At 42.3% G+C, this 19,570-nt stretch overlaps 1 protein-coding gene across 3 annotated transcripts in view; it reads right to left on the bottom strand.

Moving 5' to 3' along the window:
• The window catches only part of LOC110505776 (neuronal PAS domain-containing protein 3-like), a 510,145-nt gene that overhangs the window by 277,578 nt on the left and 212,997 nt on the right, over positions 1–19,570 (bottom strand). For all 3 annotated transcript variants that reach the window (XM_036963003.1, XM_036963005.1, XM_036963004.1), the window contains one exon: positions 2,091–2,173. In XM_036963003.1, the coding sequence (XP_036818898.1) occupies positions 2,091–2,173 (83 nt within the window). The remainder of the gene's footprint in view (positions 1–2,090; positions 2,174–19,570) is intronic.

Here is a 19,570-nt window from a genome sequence, read left to right as displayed (position 1 = left end):
GCCTGCTATTGATGTTAATTATATATTTCCGCTTTCTTGTCAGACACTTAACCTGTCGCAGGGAAAGTGTTCGCTTATCATGAGTGGGGGCTACTGCCGTGACGCTGCGTCACAGTAACATGGACAACCCAGTTCAGTGACGTTTTGAAATGAACGCTAGTCAGTGGGTGACCGTTGCGAGTTTCAATTCAATTCAATACAACTTTATTCATACCCTCAGATGCAATAAAAAAAAATGCATAGCCAGATTACAAATATCAACATCCTACATATACAGTATCACAGACTTCAGTTTCCGTTTCTGTCATTGAAATCAAGGTTGTTCGCTGCATTTATTTACCATACGGGAAACATCTTCCTCCCTCCTCTTTCTTTCTAACTCACTAAACCTGGGGATCTTAAGTAAATGCAGGAAGACGTCACTTTCAATTCAGTCCATGTTTAATAGGGAACAGACCTGCTGCATATGGCTGTCACTGTGTTCTCAGGGGACGACAGGTGACAGCGTCTCTGCTGCAACCTCTTTGTATTTGTGTTCACTTCCTGCATGAGAACCCACTATTCACAATATGAGGCTGGGAGGGAGCAGCACACTGGATAAGACATGTGACCTGAAGGACATTTTTTATACATATTTTATCAATAAACATAAGCAATATAATGAGCTACTGCAATTTCTGTGTGTCTATTTGAATAAAATGCATCGAATAACATGAAATGGATACTGTGGCAATCCAGGTTAAAATGTAGATTACAAGAAAAACTAAGATCGCTAGATGATCTACAACTCCTGACAGTCAGCATGGTTACCAGCTTACACTTTTTATATCAGCTGTAGTATCAAATTATGTTTCTTGCTTTACTGATTCAAAGCAAACCTTTGGGCTTACAGTTGAAGTCAGAAGTTTACATACACCTTAGCCAAAAACATTTAAACTCAGTTTTCACAATTCCTGACATGTAATCCTTTAGCCAATTTGCCACAACTTTGTAAGTATGCTTGGGGTCATTGTCCATTTGGAAGACCCATTTGCGACCAAGCTTTAACCTCCTGAAAGATGTCTTGAGATGTGGCTTCAATATATCCACATTATTTTGGGCACCCCCACAACATGATGCTGCCACCCCTGTGCTTCACGGTTGGGATGGGGTTCTTCGGTTTGCAAGCCTCCCCCTTTTTCCTCCAAACATAACGATGGTCATTATGGCCAAACAGTTCTATTTTTGTTTCATCAGACCAGAGGACATTTCTCCAAAAAGTACGACCTTAGTCCCCATGTGCAGTTGCAAACCATAGTCTGGATTTTTTATGGAAGTTTTGGAGCAGAGGCTTCTTCCTTGCTGAGCAGGCTTTCAGGTTATGTCGATATAGGACTCGTTTTACTGTGGATATAGATAATTTTGTACCTGTTTCCTCCAGCATCTTCACAGGGTCCTTTGTTCTGGGATTGATTTGCAATTTTTGCACCAAAGTACGTTCATCTCTAGGAGACAGAACGCGTCTCCTTCCTGAGCGGTATGACGACTGCGTGGTCCAATGGTGTTTATACTTGCACACTATTGTTTGTACAGATGAACGTGGTACCTTCAGGCGTTTGGAAATTGCTCCCAAGGATAAACCAGACTTGTGGACGTCTACAATGTTTTCTCTGAGTTCTTGGCTGATTTCTTTAGATTTTCCCATGATGTCAAGCAAAGAGGCACTGAGTTTGAAGGTAGACCTTGAAATACATCCACAGTTACACCTCCAATTCACTCAAATGATGTCAATTAGCCTATCAGAAGCTTCTAAAGCCATGACATCATTTTCTGGAATTTTCCAAGCTGTTTAAAGGCACAGTCAACTTAGTGTATGTAAACTTCTGACCCACTGGAATTGTGATACAGTGAATTATAAGTGAAATAATCTATCTGTAAACAATTTTTGGAGAAATTACTTGCGTCATGCACAAAGTAGATGTCAAAACTATAGTCTGTTAACAAGAAAATTGTGGAGTGGTTGAAAAATGAGTTTTAATGACGTATGTAAACTTCCGACTTCAACTGTGGTGCATGTGGGACAGGACAGGTGTGTTCTCATCTCATCCTACCTGCAATATGTGGCTCCCGAGGTGTGGCTCGAAGATCTCTGAGGCTACCGCACTGGGAGTCCTCCTTCGCTGATCTCCTATAGCTGCACACACACAATAGAACAGAACAGACAGAGCCACAGTGAGACAGACAGAATGGGCAGGCATGAGACACACATACACACTAACAAGCATGCACAGACACACACACACCAGGGCTGCACAATTAATCAAATTCACATCAAAATCATAATACTAACATGTGCAATATCCATATCGGAAGAGATCCATATCGCATCCAATATTTTGAAACGCATCTAAACCACATGAAACGTCCGTTTTTATAGTTTGATAAAAAAATGTATCCTCTTGTGTATTACATAAAAGTAGCTGGAGAGGCAAGCAACAGACACAGTATTAATATACAGTGAAGTACACACGCAAATACATTGTGAAAAATGTTGCTAGGGTAGTGAGAACCAATAGCAAACAGCTAAACAGCTGTGATGAGAAAACAGCTGACATCATCGACCTCAAGCGTTCACTATGATAACTCTATAGTAATAAGTACTGTAGCAATGCTAACCAAAGGGCTCAACTCAAACAGTACAAGGCTATTATCAAGTGCAACCAGCTTGCATATTCAATGATTCGCTGACTGGTACAAAGTCTTATTTCTAAATGAGGGATTACATCATTCCATTGATTCAGCCTCAGAGCAGACGAACCAGAAGACTGTGCCCTTAGGGCATTTTTTCAAGACTCCGAGCTTAAAAAGTAGGGAGATGCTCCGTGCTACCCGTTACTGCTAAAAAATGGCCTGCGGTACATTCAAACTTAACAGACCTTGTCCCACCAGAGCTCATTATGGGGAATTTTATAACAAAGTGCTCTGTACATCATTTTCAGAGCTTAGCCAGGCGTTGGGGTAATGTTGCTGAATTAAGGGCAATTAATGATGTAATATAAACATTGAAAGGCCATTAAAGACTCTCAAAGAGCAGGAGCAAACAGGCCTCCTCGGGGAAGAAGCCAGGGGAGCGGGTTAGAGTCAGAGGCCAGGTCCCGGGTGGATGTGAGGGGGGCACAGATTGCACAATGAGGGGCCTCTGTCCTTCACTGCATTCCGTGTTCTAGGCCAGACATGGTAATCACACTTCTCCCCCTCCAGTTATGCTGTAAGCATTTATCCCTTTCCCCTCCCTGAGGAGTGGGGCCAATGCCAAACAACATGCACTGGATACATACACACACACAAATACACACACACACACACAAATAATCATACAGGCATGCACACACACCGGCACGCACACAGACTGTACTCTGGCACGGTAGGGGAGGATACAAACAAGACATGAAGCATTGGCAGGCAGAACAACTCTGACCAAACAGTTCCAGAACCCGGACAGACAGACGTACAGACAGACGTACAGACAGACACAGCAGAGGGAGCTAGAACCCAGTCCACCTCTAGGAGCCCTAGACTGTGGCCTCACACACACACACACACACACACACACACACACACACACACACACACACACACACACACACACACACACACACACACACACACACACACACACACACACACACACACACACACACACACACACACACACACACACACACACACACACACACACACACACACACACACACACACACACACACACACACACACACACACACACACACACACACACTGTGACCCAGCATAGATCCACATCCCAGCACTCACACACCCGACCATCCGTTGGTTCAAACAGGCAGTTCATGTAGAACAGAGCAGAAATATCACAGATCAAAGCACACTTGACCAACTTCAATTATCATCTTTATATCCTGGCCGACAGAGTGGAGGAAATCATTATTTATCCTCTACAATGGTCCTCATCATTACTCTCCCTAGCTAAAAGAGCCCTGGCAAATAAGTGACAGATTGCTCTTGGGGATCTTTTGAAAACTGGAAAGTATACGTGGTTAATATTTTATAATAAAGATGTAAAAATGTTAAACTGGAACCATTGGGGGAGGACTGCGGCCACCTTGAAGCCCCTCTTCCTGCCAACAGCTCCTTCACAGTTCATAATAACACACACACATTAGCAATTCAGAGCAGCGCCTTGGGTGCAGATGGCCAATCAACTTCCGACTACTGTGTCTGACTGTCCCTGTCTCGCACACACTGTATACACACACACACGCACACACACACACACACACACACACACACACACACACACACACACACACACACACACACACACACACACACACACACACACAGTCCAGGAGGCCAATTATTGTGGTGGCAATCTAGTCTAAATGTGGCTCAATCCACACAGTAGACTGATTAATAAAGGTATACAACAGCTGGAGACAGTGATTCCATTACGTTAGCGGCTAAAACTAGCCCATTTGATTTTTACGGTTCATAAATGCAGCTTAACAAGGTCAATTTTGACATTACTTTCCCACGTTTCAATATTTAAAGCGATACTTCGGGAATTTGGCAATGATGCCCTTTATCTACTTCCCCAGAGGCAGACAACCCCATGGATGCCATTTGTATGTTTCTGCATCCAGTATGAAGGAAGTTAGAGGAATTTTGTGAGTCAATGCTAACTAGCATTAGCGCAATGACTTGACATCTATGGTATCTCCTAGTATGCTAGCAGTTACCAACTCTAGTTAGCAATTGCGCTTAACGCTAGTTTGCAACTTCCTTCAAACTGCAAGCAGAAACATAAAAATGGTATCCTCAAGTTCATCTGACTCTGGGGAAGTAGACAAAGGGCTTCATTGCCAAAATCCTGAAGGAAAGGGAAAGAGGGATACCTAGTCAGTTGTACAACTGAATACATTCAACTGAAATGTGTCTTCTGCATTTAACCCAAGGGTAGTGTGACTGTAAAAACATAACTTTGACACCTATGCCAATTTACTTATGTTTAAATTGGGGGCTTTTTCTTTTTAAGGGCTGACGAATCAGTATTAAGTATTTCACCACTATATTCATACACTATTCACACACCAAAGGAAGAACATTATGAAAAACTATATTCAAATCATGCTGAGACAATAAGTAATGCATAGCATAGTTTAACCTTTGCTTGACAAATCTCTGCTCTATCATTTGTTGCAATAGAAAACACTTAGCAGTAGCTACATATAACAGGAACTGACATTGCTACTGAACATTATTAAACATTATCTCTAGCGGAATGGCAAAAACAGTATTAACTCAGAATCCAAATTCAAACTAACTGTGTGTGCATGTAGATCAGGGTGAAAACCCTCCTTAATTCAAACTAACTGTGTGTGCATGTAGATCAGGGTGAAAGCCCTCCTTAATTCAAACTAACTGTGTGTGCATGCAAATCAGGGTGAAACCCCTCCTTAATTCAAACTAACTGTGTGCATGTAGATCAGGGTGAAAACCCTCCTTAATTCAAACTAACTGTGTGTGCATGTAGATCAGGGTGAAAACCCTCCTTAATTCAAACTAACTGTGTGTGCATGTAGATCAGGGTGAAAACCCTCCTTAATTCAAACTAACTGTGTGTGCATGCAAATCAGGGTGAAAACCCTCCTTAATTCAAACTAACTGTGTGTGCATGTAGATCAGGGTGAAAACCGTCCTTAATTCAAACTAACTGTGTGTGCATGTAAATCAGTGTGAAAACCCTCCTTAATTCAAACTAACTGTGTGCATGCAAATCAGGGTGAAAACCCTCCTTAATTCAAAATAACTGTGTGTGCATGCAAATCAGGGTGAAAACCCTCCTTAATTCAAATTCACTATGTGTGCATGCAAATCAGGGTGAAAACCCTCCTTAATTCAAACTAACTGTGTGTGCATGTACATCAAGGTGAAAACCCTCCTTAATTCAAACTAACTGTGCGTGCATGTAAATCAGGGTGAAAACCCTCCTTAATTCAAACTAACTGTGTGTGCATGCAAATCAGGGTGAAAACCCTCCTTAATTCAAACTAACTGTGTGTGCATGCAAATCAGGGTGAAAACCCTCCTTAATTCAAACTAACTGTGTGTGCATGTAGATCAGGGTGAAAACCGTCCTTAATTCAAACTAACTGTGTGTGCATGTAAATCAGTGTGAAAACCCTCCTTAATTCAAACTAACTGTGTGCATGCAAATCAGGGCGAAAACCCTCCTTAATTCAAAATAACTGTGTGTGCATGCAAATCAGGGTGAAAACCCTCCTTAATTCAAACTAACTGTGTGTGCATGCAAATCAGGGTGAAAACCCTCCTTAATTCAAACTAACTGTGTGTGCATGTACATCAAGGTGAAAACCCTCCTTAATTCAAACTAACTGTGCGTGCATGTAAATCAGGGTGAAAACCCTCCTTAATTCAAACTAACTGTGTGTGCATGCAAATCAGGGTGAAAACCCTCCTTAATTCAAACTAACTGTGTGTGCATGCAAATCAGGGTGAAAACCCTCCTTATTTCAAACTAACTGTGTGTGCATGTAGATCAGGGTGAAAACCGTCCTTAATTCAAACTAACTGTGTGCATGCAAATCAGGGTGAAAACCCTCCTTAATTCAAAATAACTGTGTGTGCATGCAAATCAGGGTGAAAACCCTCCTTAATTCAAACTAACTGTGTGTGCATGCAAATCAGGGTAAAAACCCTCCTTAATTCAAACTAACTGTGTGTGCATGTACATCAAGGTGAAAACCCTCCTTAATTCAAACTAACTGTGTGTGCATGTAAATCAGGGTGAAAACCCTCCTTAATTCAAACTAACTGTGTGTGCATGCAAATCAGGGTGAAAACCCTCCTTAATTCAAACTAACTGTGTGTGCATGCAAATCAAGGTGAAAACCCTCCTTAATTCAAACTAACTGTGTGCATGCAAATCAGGGTGAAAACCCTCCTTAATTCATACTAACTGTGTGTGCATGTAGATCAGGGTGAAAACCCTCCTTAATTCAAACTAACTGTGTGTGCATGCAAATCAGGGTGAAAACCATCCTTAATTCAAACTAACTGTGTGTGCATGTAGATCAGGGTGAAAACCCTCCTTAATTCAAACTAACTGTGTGTGCATGCAAATCAGGGTGAAAACCCTCCTTAATTCAAACGAACTGTGTGTGCATGTAGATCAGGGTGAAAACCCTCCTTAATTCAAACTAACTGTGTGCATGCAAATCAGGGTGAAAACCCTCCTTAATTCAAACTAACTGTGTGTGCATGCAAATCAGGGCGAAAACCCTCCTTAATTCAAACTAACTGTGTGTGCATGTAGATCAGGGTGAAAACCCTCCTTAATTCAAACTAACTGTGTGTGCATGCAAATCAGGGTGAAAACCCTCCTTAATTCAAACTAACTGTGTGCATGTAGATCAGGGTGAAAACCCTCCTTAATTCAAACTAACTGTGTGTGCATGTAAATCAGGGTGAAAACCCTCCTTAATTCAAACTAACTGTGTGCATGCAAATCAGGGTGAAAACCCTCCTTAATTCAAACTAACTGTGTGTGCATGCAAATCAGGGTGAAAACCCTCCTTAATTCAAACTAACTGTGTGTGCATGCAAATCAGGGTGAAAACCCTCCTTAATTCAAACTAACTGTGTGTGCATGTAGATCAGGGTGAAAACCCTCATTTATTCAAACTAACTGTGTGTGCATGTAGATCAGGGTGAAAACCCTCCTTAATTCAAACTAACTGTGTGCATGCAAATCAGGGTGAAAACCCTCCTTAATTCAAACTAACTGTGCGTGCATGCAAATCAGGGTGAAAACCCTCCTTAATTCAAACTAACTGTGTGCATGCAAATCAGGGTGAAAACCTTCCTTCATTTAAACTAATGCAGCTTTATGATTTGAAAAAATCAGTTTCTATTCACCACTCTCAATGTTTACAGTTTTTTTCGATTGCTAAACGACAGTGGACACAACTGGAGTCACATGTGCAAAACTACAGTCTGCACAGCAGCAGTTCATGTGGACCAAACTCTAGTTCGTTTTTCATTGCTTGAACACAGTTTTCAAAACTCTACACACTTATCCCATGACTTTAACCACAACCTGCACAACACTGTGGATTTACAGCACTTTGTTCAAATGCTAACACTGCTGTCAAAACTGTGAACCACACATTCAAAACTGAATAGATTTCAGCCTTGTGCCTTTCAAACACTGCTGATTGCAATTTCAGCTGAAAGGCTAAGCAGTTGTCTTGTTTTAGACTTGTTAGTGAACACACACACATATTACAGTAAATATAGGTAGAGCTCAGAAAGACTCATTTTGGAAATGGAACAAGGAAGATGGGTTCGTGGAGGGAGAAGGGTGGCAGGGAGAGGGCGGATGCGTGGAGGAAGACAAAGAGCTGTTATTTCAGATGAAATAAGGGCTACACTTATAGACCATGTCGTGAACCATGGTCTCTCATTGAGAGAGGCAGAGTTGAGGGTGCAACCTAATCTGTAAAGATCCACAGTGGCATCTGTAATGCGAATTTTCCATCATGCAAACAGGTGAGAGTTACATCCTTACAGTAAATGAAAACATTACAGGAATCTATTTTGTATTGCAATTATAGAATATTTACACAGATATATATTACAGTAAGTTTGACTGTAAAATATATTTTACAACAGGACCCAAAGGCTGCCCCCAACAGGGGGAAGAGGAAAAATATTTTTAGATGCGCAGGAAAATGCTATTGTTGACATGGTTGTTGTCAACAATGCAATAAAACTGCGGGAGATTCAAGATAGAGTGCTGGCTGATAATGATATATTTGAAAATGTTAATTCTGTCAGCACAACAACTATTGCTCGAGTCCTAAAGAAACACCAAGTTACAATGAAACAGTTATACACTGTACCGTTCGAGAGAAACAGTGAACGGGTAAAAGAGCAAAGATACCAATATGTCCAGGTAAGACGTCTGAGGTTACGTACACAGCTATACAAAATATTTACAGTAAAAAAAAAACACTAGCATTTCTACAGTAAAACTGTGCACTTACTGTTTTTTCAGAGAGTAATGGAGGTGGAAGCACTGGAAAGACCACATTAATTTATATTTATCGATGAAGCTGGATTTAACCTTGCCAAAACACGGCGCAGAGGAAGGAATGTTATACGTCAAAGGGCCACTGTGGAGGTTCCAGGCCAAAGGGGGGGAAATATCACCATGTGTGCTGCAATGGCCAATGATGGTTTGCTTCTCAACACACCACTCATTGGCCCATACAACACAGAAAGGCTTATAGCTTTCCTATAACAGCTCTATGCTCAGCTAGTGCCAGCAGAACAGGGGGAGCCAGTAAGAAACCCCCAAGTTTTTGTCATAGTTTGCGATAACGTTGCTTTTCACCACTCTGCAGCTGTCACAGATTGGTTTACCTTACCATTTACCTTAAATAATTGTTATGTTCTAAAACTTTTAATAAATCATGTGAAAGAATGTCACTCTTTTCTTTGAAGAAAATATTACTTTGTATGAAGTCACTGAAATTGTTCAAACTGTAAAGATGAAAAGTTTGTATTTTCTGTATTGGTGTTTGATGCTAGTGTTTTTACTCTCAGTGTGTTCTGAGTGACAGTGTGTGTTATCTCAGTGAGGGTTGTGCATAGTGAATTTTGGCTGCACTGAGCATGTTTTGAGCCATGTGTTAAGAGTTGTGTTGCTTGGAATGAGTTTTGCAGGTGATGTGAACTGTTTAGCTCAGGTGACTGTTGGTAGTGCAGACTGTAGTTAGAGTTTTGCACATGTGACTCCAGTTGTGCCCACTGTCGTTTAGCAATCGAAAAAAAATGTAATGTCGGCTGTTAACCATGTCACAAACAGCTTTGGTTTCAAGATGGCTATTTACTACAATTTCTCAAATTCTCAGTACAGTGGCAATTTCTGAACCACAGTGCTATTTGAAAGTCAAATCAAATCAAATGTTATTTGTCACATGCGCTGAATACAACAGGTGTAGACCTTACCGGGCTTACTTACAAGCCCTTAACCAACAATGCAGTTCAAGAAATAGAGTTAAGAAAATATTTACTAAATTAACTAAAGTAAAAAAAATGAATACAATCAAAAAGTAACACAAGAAAATGACATAACAATAATGAGTCAATGTAAAGCGTCCGGGTGGCCACTTGATTAGTTGTTCAGCAGTCTTATGGCTTGGGGATAGAAGCTGTTAAGGAGCCTTTTGGTTCTAGACTTGGCGCTCCAGTATCACTTGCCGTGCGGTAGCAGAGGGAGCAGTTATGTGTGTCAAAGACTCCAGGTGACTGGATGTCAGGAAGCTTGGCCCCAGTGATGTACTGGGCCGTCCACACTACCCTCTGTAGCGCCTTATGGTCAGATGCCGAGCAGTAGCCATACCAGGCGATGATGCAACTGGTCAGAATGCACTCGATGGTGCAGCTGTAGAACTTTTTGAGGATCTGGGGACCCATGTCAAATCTTTTCAGTCTCCTGAGGGGGAAAATGTGGTGTCATACCCTCTTCACAACTGTCTTAGTGTGTTTGGACCATGATAGTTCGTAGGTGATGTGGACACCAAGGAAATTGAAACTCTCGACCCGCTCCACTACAGCCCCGTCGATGTTAATGGAGGCCTGTTCAGCCCTCCTTTTTCTGTAGTCCATCATCAGCTCCTTCGTCTTGCTCACATTGAGGGAGAAGTTGCTAGCCTGGCACCACACTGCCAGTTCTCTGACCTCCCTATAGTCTTTCTTGTCGTTGTCGGTGATCAGGCCTACCACTGTTGTGTCATCAGCAAATTCAATGATGGTGTTGGAGTCGTGCTTGGCCACACAGTCGTGAGTGAACAGGGAGCACAGGAGGGTACTAAGCACGCACCCCTGAGAGGCCCCAGTTGTGAGGATCAGCGTGGCAGATGTGTTGTTGCCTACCTTTACCACCTGGGGGCGGCCCGTCAGGAAGTCCAGGATCCAGTTGCAGAGGGAGGTGTTTAGTCCCAGGGTCCTTAGGTTAGTGATACGCTTGGTAGGTACTATGCTGTAGAACGCTGAGCTGTAGTCAATGAACAGCATTCTCACGTAGGTGTTACTTTTGTCCAGGTGGGAAAGGGCAGTGTGGAGTGCGATTAAGAGCACAGTTGGTTAGGAGCCCGTAAAACGTCAGCCATCCCCGCCGGCGCCATTATCACAAGTCAATTTAACTTTCAGTTTTATAAGTCAACATTAGTGCTATTGTTAATTTATGTATCATTTAATAGAAAATTGCAACAGGGCCCCGGACTGTCATTTCAAATCTGCAGTAATTTATTGGGAAGCTTAGCATTCCTTATTCCCTATTTTCTACATTAGAGCAGGGCTAAATGGCATCTCCGGCTCTACCAAAGACTCTGGGGCAGGTACTGCTCCACAAATTGCCAATTCAATTAACAGAGTGTAAATGCTCAACTGGCAGCTGGCACAGAGGACAGCCATTTTGGCTCTTGTCAGGCCTAATTCATCAGGCTGTCAAAGGCCTCACTGTGGGGATCCATTCTGTGGTGTGGAAACTGTGGACACTGTGTGTCAAATGCAAACTACACACACAATGGGACCAAAACTGATATTCTAGTGTCTCTCTCTCTCTCTCTCTCTCTCTCTCTCTCTCTCTCTCTCTCTGTCTCTCTCTCTCTCTCTCTCTCTCTCTCTCTCTCTGTCTCTCTCTCTCTCTCTCTCTCTCTCTCTCTCTCTCTCTCTCTCTCTCTCTCTCTCTCTCTCTGTCTCTGTCTCTGTCTCTCTCTCTCTCTCTCTCTCTCTCTCTCTCTCTCTACCTACTTTGCCATGGCCACCAGTGTGTTTTATTCAGCCAGGATGATCCCATAGTTACGTCTAGACTAACAAAAGGGAGATTTTCCTTCGGTCCACTAGCTGTGGCTAGTGAATTACCTCAGTGTCCTCAGAATAACAATGTCATTCTTATTCTGTCTCCCTCGTATCAACTGCCAACAACCTTGGAAACAGCAGTCACTATGGATCCAGGCACTCGATTCACCTGCTTTATTCACTTCCACCTCAATGTGCTGAATGTTAGAATAAGAACAGCATGTTTTGTACTAATTTTCCCTGGAAGATTAAGCATTTTGTTAAAATATTTACACAAACAATTTTTGGGAGATCTTACAGTGCTGCGAAAAAGTATTTGCCCCCTTTGCCCCCTCTACTTTAGCATATTTTTGATACTGAATCCTATCGGATCTTCAACCAAAACCTAATATTAGATAAAGGGAACTCTGAGTGAACAAATAACACCACAATTACATACTTATTTAATTTATAAACAATGTTATGCAACACCCAATGTCCCTGTGTGAAAAAGTAATTGCCCCCTTACTCTCAATAACCTGTTGTGCCACCTTTAGCTGCAATGACTCCAACCAACCAAATGCTTCCTGTAGTTGTTGATGCTTCCAGTCTCTCACATCGCTGTGAATGAATTTTGGTTGACTCTTGCATGCAGAACTGATTTAACTCAGCGACATTTGTGGATTTTCAAGCATGTACTGCTCGATTCAGGTCCTGCAACTACACCTCAATTGGGATTAGTTCTGGACCTTGACTAGGCCATTCCAAACTTCAAATGTATTGCTTTTTAGACATTTTCCTGTAGACTTGATTGTGTGTTTTGGATCATTGTTTTGCTGGATGACCCAACTGCACTTCAGCTTCAGCTCACAGATAGCCTGACATTCTACAGTAGAATTCTCTGATACAGTCGTTCAGGTCCTGAGGCAGCAAAGCATCCTCAAACCATCACACTACCACCACTATGCTTGACCGTTGATATAGAGTTCTTACTGGGAATGTAGTATTTGGTATTTGCCAGGCATAATGGGACCCAAGTTTGCCAAAAAGCACCTGAATGATCATCAAGACTCTTGGAAGAATATTCTATGGACAGATGACTCAACCAGCTATTGAGTTTAAGGTGGTAATTACATTTTCACATGGGGGAATTAGGCATTGCATAAATTTGCTAATTAAATCAATTAAATAAATATTTTTTTTTTTGCTACAGTTGAAGTCGGAAGTTTACATACACCTTAGCCCAATGCATTTAAACTCAGTTTCACAATTCCTGACATTTAATCTGTAACGGTTGTCGTGGGTGGAAGAAGAAGAGGACCAATGCGCAGCGTGGTAAGTGTCCATATTGTTTTAATGAGAATACTGAACACTGAACAAAAACAATAAACCGACAAAACGAACAGTCCTGAACGGTGAAGCAAAACACAGAACAGAAAATAATCACCCACAACTCAACGGTGAAAACAGGCTACCTAAGTATGGTTCTCAATCAGGGACAACGATTGACAGCTGCCTCTGATTGAGAACCATACCAGGCCAAACACAGAAATCCCAAATAATTGAAAAAGGAACATAGACTGCCCACCCCAACTCACACCCTGACCATACTAAAACAAAGACAAAACAAAGGAACTAAGGTCAGAACGTGACATAATCCTAGTAAAGATTCCCCGTCTTAGGTCAGTTAGGATCACCACTTTATTATAAGAATGTGAAATGTCAGAATAATAGTAGAGCAAATGATTTATTTCAGCTTTTATTTCTTTCATCACATTCCCAGTGGGTCAGAAGTTTACATACACTCAATTAGTATTTGGTAGCATTGTCTTTAAATTGTTTCACTTGGGTCAAATGTTTCGGGTAGCCTTCCACAAGCTTCCTACAATAAATTGGGTGAATTTTGGCCCATTCCTCCTGACAGAGCTGGTGTAACGGAGTCAGGTTTGTCGGCCTCCTTGCTCGCACACGCTTTTTCAGTTCTGCCCACAATTTTCTATAGGATTGAGGTCAGGGCTTTGTGATAGCCACTACAACACCGTGGCTTTGTTGTCTTTAAGCCATTTTGCCACAACTTTGGAAGTATGCTTGGGGTCATTGTCCATTTGGAAAACCCATTTGCGACCAAGCTTTAACTTCCTGACTGATGTCTTGAGATGTGGCTTCAATATATCCACATCATTTTCCTACCTCATGATGCCTTCTATTTTGTGAAGTGCACCGTGCTTCACGGTTGGGGTGGTGTTCTTCGGCTTGCAAGCCCCCCCCCCCCCCCCTTTTTCCTCCAAACATAACGATCATCATTACGGCCAAACAGTTCTATTTTTGTTTCATCAGACCAGAGGACATTTCTCCAAAAGGTACGATATTTGTCCCCATGTGCAGTTGCAAACCGTAGTCTGGCTTTTTATGGTGGTTTTAGAGCAGCGGCTTCTTCCTTTCTGAGTGGCCTTTCAGGTTATGTCGATTTAGGACTCTTTTTACTGTGGATATAGATACTTTGTACCTGTTTCCTCTAGGATCTTCACAAGGTCCATTGCTGTTGTTCTGGAATTGATTTGCACTTTTCGCACCAAAGCACGTTTATCTCAAGGAGACAGAACACGCCTCCTTCCTGAGCTGTATGATGGCTGCGTGGACCCATGGTGTTTATACTTGTGTACTATTGTTTGTACAGATGAACATGGTACCTTCAGGCATTTGGAAATACATCCACAGGTACACCTCCAATTGACTCAAATGATGTCAATTAGCCTGTCAGAAGCTTCTAAAGCAATGACATCATTTTCTGTAATTTTCCAAGCTGTTTAAAGGCACAGTCAACTTAGTGTATGTAAACTTCTGACTCACTGGAATTGTGATACAGTGAATTATAAGTGAAATAATCTGTCTGTAAACAATTGTTGGAAAAATGACTTGTGTCATGCCCAAAGTAGATGTCCTAACCGACTTGCCAAAACTATAGTTTGTTAACAAGAAATTTGTGGAGTGGTTGTGGAGTTTTAATGACTCCAACCTAAGTGTATGTAAACCTCCGACTTCAACTGTATTTGTAAGGTTCTCAGGTTCCCCAATATTAGGACTTGGTTGAAAAATATTCAGTATGAAAAATATGCAAAAATAGAGAAAATCAGAAAGGGGCAAATACTTTTTCACAGTACTGTATGTCTCTGTCATATAGTGTGTGCATCAAAAGTATTTCAAACATATTAAGAATAATATACAACCATTATTATCTATATTCAATATGTCAAAAATGGCTAACATTTACAGTGCATTAACAACTCCTCTAAATTCTACCGCTTCAGGTGTTTCAAACATAGAAACTGGCATACTGAAATGTATGGTTTTTAAAGTGTTTCTTTACATGTTTTATTTGATTAAAATACAAAATCCTTACAATACTTAACCATTTCTCCTTCCATGTCCTTCAGTCTACATCCTCACCCAATGTTTTCAAAGTGGAAACCAAAATTCAAAAGGCACTGGCACATGCAGGTGCATGGTAACAGTTGAATAAGATGAGAAAAAAAAGAAGAAAGCCACACACTGCTCTTGATAGTATCACTGTTCTTTAATAAGCTTTACGTATCGGCCTCACGTTAAAGAACAGTGATACTATCAAGAGCTGTGTGCGGGTTTCTCCTTTTTTGTTTTCATAGGGGAAACCAAAAGTCCATTAAATAATTGACTGACCACGGCTAATGATAGATCTTCTGATCAAATGCCGTAGTATCTACACACAGACAGACCGGACACTTATTAAGTCATTCCAATGAAGATAGAGAAACATTTGTTTTAATTAGTTTCCTTTTAAACATATTTCAATGGCTTTAAGTTTTCATGATGAGTCTGTTTAATAATCAATGCCCATTTTTTTAATCATTTATATCATCAAACTTTTCATTTGTTTCAAATCGTTTTTTCCTTTTAAATAATTTGGATTTCACAAAATAATATTTATATAATTATTTTTTACAATATGTCCATCTCTTCTTAATCTTTTTTTCCTGCATTTGAATTAGCTACATTTTAGCTACAGTAAAGCTAACTGACTGACTGACAGTACAACAGTTGTTGTGGCCTTTTCTAGCCTCCTTGGCCTTTCTCTTCATGTTTTCTGTGAGTATTAGATCAGCTTTACAATGATCCTGGATTGGGCTGAGTGGATATCTCCATCTCCGTCCCTCTCTGGTGCAGATCCCAGATTACACCTTGGGTGTCGGCTAAGTGAGGAATAATTGTCTATGGAAAGTTTCTAGGCCACTGCTCAAGTGATTTGGTATTTCACCTTTGTGCCATTCCCTTCCTCATCACCAGAAACAACCATCAGATCCACAGATAAGCGAGCCCTATGAGGGCTCTGGGTGACAAGTACTGCCCAGATGTGATTCATATCAAAACTGCACAGAAAGGAGGCGAGAATCTGCAATAATACAATGTCATGTCTTCCACTGCATTTGAGACATGAGGCCACAGCACACACACACTGATGTTAAACAATGAAAAGTTTTTGGCATGGAGGGGGAGCTTTCTCAAACCAGCCTTTGGGTTCATGTGCATTTGTTTAGAAAATGTACTTTCAAGGTATGCCATACTGTACACTCTGTGTGGATAATACATACCAAACAAACAACAAGCTTCAGGAAAATGTTTTAAGTCCCTCTGCCTTTAATTATACTTAAATCTATATAATAATCAAATAGTACATTTGCGCAATAAATAATTGGTGCAGTCAATGAGACTCCAATAGTCAGGGGAAATATCTTAACATATTCAGCCATCTCGAGCGTTTTAAAGATGCTAAACACAGATATCGATATTTTCCTCAGCAGAGAGGAGAGGATCGGCTAGCTGACAGGGAGAGGAGGGGACGACAGCATTATTGACGTTGAGCAACACGGGAGAGGTCAAGTTCAAGGGGCACTTGCAACCAATCAATACGCTAGGATGGGCAAAGGAAAATAATGGGGGAAAATCTCAACTCATTTGGAAATGTATTCATTATGGCTAACTGCATCTATTAGAAACAATTGTATACGTTCACCATGGCTCTATGGGCTCTTCTATGGGTTGGGACAGTGCATGCTTCCCAAATGGTACCCTATTCCCTATTGTAATTAGTGTACTACTTTTGACTAGGGCCCATGAGCACTGTATAGGCAATAGGGTGCCATGTGGGAAGCACCCTGCGCATTAAGCAGAGGAGCCTAAATTCCTTCACTCTCTCTCTCTCTCTCTTCTAGTCCCCTCATCCAGATAGACCCACAGTAAACAGAGCTAAGAGCAGCATCCACCCAGCCATCTCGACACTCAATAACTATTTCCTCCGGCCCGCCCTCCATCCCTCCCTCCAGCCTATTTGTCCTCTACTCTTGTCCTTGACTCTAACACACACCAGCTGGCACACACTCAAGTAAAAAGACAGCAAAGATGATTACACATACCAGTGTGAGTGTGTGTCTGCTTTTGTGTTTGTGTGTGTGCGCACATGCGTGCGTGCATGTATGGTGAGGGACAGAGGAGAGAGAGAGAGAGAGAGAGAGAGAGAGGGAGGGAGAGTGGAGTGGAGTAGAGTGGAGTAGAGAGAGAGAGAGAGGGAGAGAGGAATAGAGAGAGAGGGGGAGAGTGGAGTAGAGTAGAGAGAGAGAGAGAGGGGGGAGAGTGGAGTAGAGTGTAGAGAGAGGGAGAGAGGAGTAGAGAGAGAGGGGGAGAGTGGAGTAGAGGAGAGAGAGAGAGAGAGAGAGAGAGAGAGAGAGAGAGAGAGGGGGGGGAGTGGAGTAGAGTAGAGAGAGAGAGAGAGAGAGAGAGAGAGGGAGAGGGAGAGTGGAGTAGAGTGTAGAGAGAGAGAGGGAGAGAGGAGTAGAGAGAGAGGGGGAGAGAGAGAGAGAGAAGGAGAGAGAGAGAGAGAGAGGGAGAGAGAGGGAGAGAGGAGGAGAGAGAGAGGAGAGAGAGAGAGAGAGAGAGAATGAGAGAGGAGTAGAGAGAGAGGGGGAGAGTGGAGTAGAGGAGAGAGAGAGAGAGAGAGAGAGAGAGAGGGGGGGGGGGGGTGGAGTAGAGTAGAGAGAGAGAGAGAGAGAGAGAGGGAGAGTGGAGTAGAGTGTAGAGAGAGAGAGGGAGAGAGGAGTAGAGAGAGAGGGGGGAGAGAGAGAGAGAGAAGGAGAGAGAGAGAGAGGGAGAGAGAGGGAGAGAGGAGTAGAGAGAGAGGAGGAGAGAGAGAGAGAAGGAGAGAGGAGTAGAGAGAGAGGGGGAGAGTGGAGTAGAGTAGAGGGGGAGAGTGGAGTAGAGTAGAGAGAAAGAGAGAGAGAGAGAGGGAGAGAGGAGTAGAGAGAGGGGGGGGGGAGTGGAGTAGAGAGAGAGGGGGAGAGAGGAACTGTAGGCCTAGCTACAAAGGGATGCCTACAGTCGTACAGACAGTAAGGCAGATCAACTCCTCATATGCTGCTGAACAACCTGTCATGTCACAGTGGGGAGGGTCGTTGTGGAAGAGAGGCGGGATGGTGGGACGGAAAGCGAGGGGGGATGATGTGTGTGTATGTGTGTGTGTGTGTGTGTGTGTGTGTGTGTGTGTATCTATGTGTGTGTGTGTATCTACAGTGGGGCAAAAAAGTATTTAGTCAGCCACCAATTGTGCAAGTTCTCCCACTTAAAAAGGCCTGTAATTTTTATCATAGGTACACTTCAACTATGACAGGCAAAATTAGAAAAAAAATCCAGAAAATCACATTGTAGGATTTTTAATGAATTTATTTGCAAATAATGGTTGAAAATAAGTATTTGGTCACCTACAAACAAGCAAGATTTCTGGCTTTCTCAGACCTGTAACTTATTCTTTAAGAGGCTCCTCTGTCCTCCACTCGTTACCTGTATTAATGGCACCTGTTTGAACTTCAGTATAAAAGACACCTGTCCACAACCTCAAACAGTCACACTCCAAACTCCACTATGGCCAAGACCAAAGAGCTGTCAAAGGACACCAGAAACAAAATTGTAGACCTGCACCAGGCTGGGAAGAATGAATCTGCAATAGGTAAGCAGCTTGGTTTGAAGAAATCAACTGTGGGAGCAATTATTAGGAAATGGAAGACATACAAGACCACTGATAATCACCCTCGATCTGGGGCTCCACGCAAGATCTCACCCCGTGGGGTCAAAATGATCACAAGAACGGTGAGCAAAAATCCCAGAAACACACGGGGGGACCTAGTGAATGACCTGCAGAGAGCTGGGACCAAAGTAACAAAGCCTACCATCAGTAACACACTACGCCGCCAGGGACTCAAATCCTGCAGTGCCAGACGTGTCCCCCTGCTTAAGCCAGTACATGTCCAGGCCCGTCTGAAGTTTGCTAGAGAGCATTTGGATGATCCAGAAGAAGATTGGGAGAATGTCATATGGTCAGATGAAACCAAAATATAACTTTTTGGTAAAAACTTAACTCGTCATGTTTGGAGGACAAAGAATGCTGAGTTGCATCCAAAGAACACCATACCTACTGTGGAGCATGGGGGTGGAAACATCATGCTTTGGGGCTGTTTTTCTGCAAAGGGACCAGGACGACTGATCCGTGTAAAGGAAAGAATGAATCTATCGTGAGATTTTGAGTGAAAACCTCTTTCCATCAGCAAGGGCATTGAAGATGAAACGTGGCTGGGTCTTTCAGCATGACAATGATCCCAAACAC

This window comes from Oncorhynchus mykiss, chromosome 25, assembly GCF_013265735.2.
Source record: "Oncorhynchus mykiss isolate Arlee chromosome 25, USDA_OmykA_1.1, whole genome shotgun sequence".
NCBI classification, from domain to species: domain Eukaryota; kingdom Metazoa; phylum Chordata; class Actinopteri; order Salmoniformes; family Salmonidae; genus Oncorhynchus; species Oncorhynchus mykiss.
The sequence above is the reverse complement of the archived record's forward strand: the minus strand, read 5'-3'. Positions and strand labels throughout refer to the sequence as shown.